General features: G+C 30.4%; 1 protein-coding gene across 1 annotated transcript; it reads left to right on the forward strand.

Moving 5' to 3' along the window:
• The first annotated feature begins 742 nt into the window (after window positions 1-742).
• LOC114177372 (40S ribosomal protein S27-2) lies at window positions 743-1863 on the forward strand. Its single transcript, XM_028062693.1, has 4 exons — window positions 743-874; window positions 1148-1249; window positions 1369-1397; window positions 1484-1863. Exons 1-4 carry the CDS (start codon window positions 872-874, stop codon window positions 1608-1610), a joined length of 261 nt encoding a protein of 86 aa, XP_027918494.1. The 5' UTR covers window positions 743-871; the 3' UTR covers window positions 1611-1863.
• The last annotated feature ends 350 nt before the right edge of the window (window positions 1864-2213 follow it).

The following is a 2213-nucleotide window of genomic DNA, read 5'->3' on the forward strand; positions in this document are numbered from 1 at the left end:
GAAAAGATAATTATTGAGGAATAAAAAAAAAGAAAAAAAGAAAAAAAGTTTTATAGAAAATAGGTAAAAATAATCATTAATTTTAAAAAATTTAATATATAATTATATTGTAAAGGGTAGAATTGATATTATGAAATGTGGACACAAAAAAGAGAATCTTCATTATTGTTACTAGCATAAATACAGACGCTATCGCGCCTGTGTGTATGTATTTTTTAAATATGCGTGATATTATATAAGTAGGTGATAATATTGTAATGTTATTAAGTTAATATATAAGTAAGTGAAATATATCTGAACAGATGAAAGAATAACCATTGATAAATAAAGAAGAAGAAAAGAAACAGAGATAGCTGATTTTATCAAAAACTTGTAAAAATAACAGTCAATTTTTAAAAGTTTAATAAATTATTATATTTAAAGGGTAAAATTGATATTTTGAAATGTGGACACAAGAAGGAAAATCACCTTTATATATTGTTATAAATAAAATAGATAGATAGATATAGATATACTTGATTGACGTTGAGACTTTTTTGTCGGTATCAAAAATATTTGATTGAAGGTTGCTTATAGATTATTTTAAACTTTATAAATCTTTAACATGCTTACAAAATGTATGTGAAAATCAAAATAGGAGAATAGTGTTTATTAAAAATATTTTCTTTGTTTAAGGTCGAACAAATTGAATTTTTTTTATTTAGTTTGTGATATTTTCACTTCATTAAGGGCCTAGCAATATGATGTGGGTCGGCCCATAAAAAAGGTTTTATAAACCTACCAATTCCCCCTCATTCCTCCTTGTTGCTGCGCGGCTAGTGTTAAACCTAGGGTTGAGCATTTTTCTGTGTTTTCCGGCCATTTTCTCACAATGGTGAGCATTATAGTTCTTGTCGCTTTAGATATGAAATTTTTTCTCCAATATTTGACTATGTGTTTTCGTTCCTTTGAAGATGAAGAAAACATAATCGATACTGAAAATTTTGTTCGAGAACACTGTTCATACATTTTTTTTTTCATGTATTTTTATGGTGTGCGAGAATCGTTCTGTTATTATTGTTTAAGAGAGTCATCAATGAGACATCGTTTATATGCGAATTATATGCTAAGTGAGAATGGATGGTTTGTCTGCTTTACGTGTGAGTAGGTTCTTCAGAACGATATCGATTTGCTGAACCCTCCAGCTGAGTTGGAGAAGAGAAAGCACAAGCTCAAGCGTCTTGTTCAGTCACCAAATTCCTTTTTCATGGTATACAATATTATCTTAAAAAAATCTTTTCTGTGCACTTAAATGAAATCGACTCTGTATTTTATTTAAGAAAAATAATTTATTTGAAGCTTTTTTGATGTTTTGATCATTTGTTACAGGATGTCAAGTGCCAGGGCTGTTTCAACATGTCGGTAGAATCTTTATTTGTTTTGTTAGTATTATAATTGATTGTCGTGGTTAAATAGTTTATGTGATTTATTTTCGTGGGTGCAGAACAACTGTGTTTAGCCACTCCCAGACAGTTGTGGTATGCGGTAACTGTCAGACTGTGTTGTGCCAACCAACAGGTGGACGTGCAAGGTTAACTGAAGGTTGCTCATTTAGGAAGAAGGGAGACTAAATGGTGTGTTAACCAAACTTTTTTTGTGTACGATTGGAGTGTTGTTGAATTTCGATTTAGGATTTTGAGATGGAATCAAGTTTTAGTGATGGTATATTAAATTTTCTTAAATTGTAAGACGATATCCCTGCTTCCACAGGTTATTCTAGTGACACCAAATATTGAATTTTACTTTGTTGAAGCGGTCGGTTGTGGTTTGTTTGATATTTTTTTATGTTCTCTATTCAAGTGGTAATGGCTTAGTTTGGTGGTTGTTTTGCGTGTTTCTATTATGCATTTACAATGGTTTATCCATCTTTTTTTCACGCAGCTATTATAATTTGGATTTGGAGATTGTGTGGTTTGTTAGGTTGGCGTTATTTTCATGTACTTTTTTTTGTTGTTTAGATCATATGATTCTATTGATTCTAATGAATATATATATATATATATATATATATATATATATATATATATATATAATTTAGAGAAAGGTTGACAGTAAGCCTTATGAGCGGAAGGAGGTTGTTAGGGTGAGGACATGTGGAACGGTATGAGAAGAGGGTTGTGTCTGTTCTTCATGAGCTATTGAGCTTTACTATGGAGAAAATTGTTGAGGTTGAT

The sequence above is a fragment of the Vigna unguiculata genome, chromosome 1 (assembly GCF_004118075.2).
Source record: "Vigna unguiculata cultivar IT97K-499-35 chromosome 1, ASM411807v1, whole genome shotgun sequence".
Classification (NCBI taxonomy): Eukaryota; Viridiplantae; Streptophyta; class Magnoliopsida; order Fabales; family Fabaceae; genus Vigna; species Vigna unguiculata.

Excerpts from the sequence above, each read along its gene's own strand:
- LOC114177372 (XM_028062693.1), top strand. Across the intron at positions 1,250-1,368 it reads CACCAAATTCCTTTTTCATG|GATGTCAAGTGCCAGGGCTG; the intron begins GTATACAATATT and ends CATTTGTTACAG. Across the intron at positions 1,398-1,483 it reads TGCCAGGGCTGTTTCAACAT|AACAACTGTGTTTAGCCACT; the intron begins GTCGGTAGAATC and ends TCGTGGGTGCAG.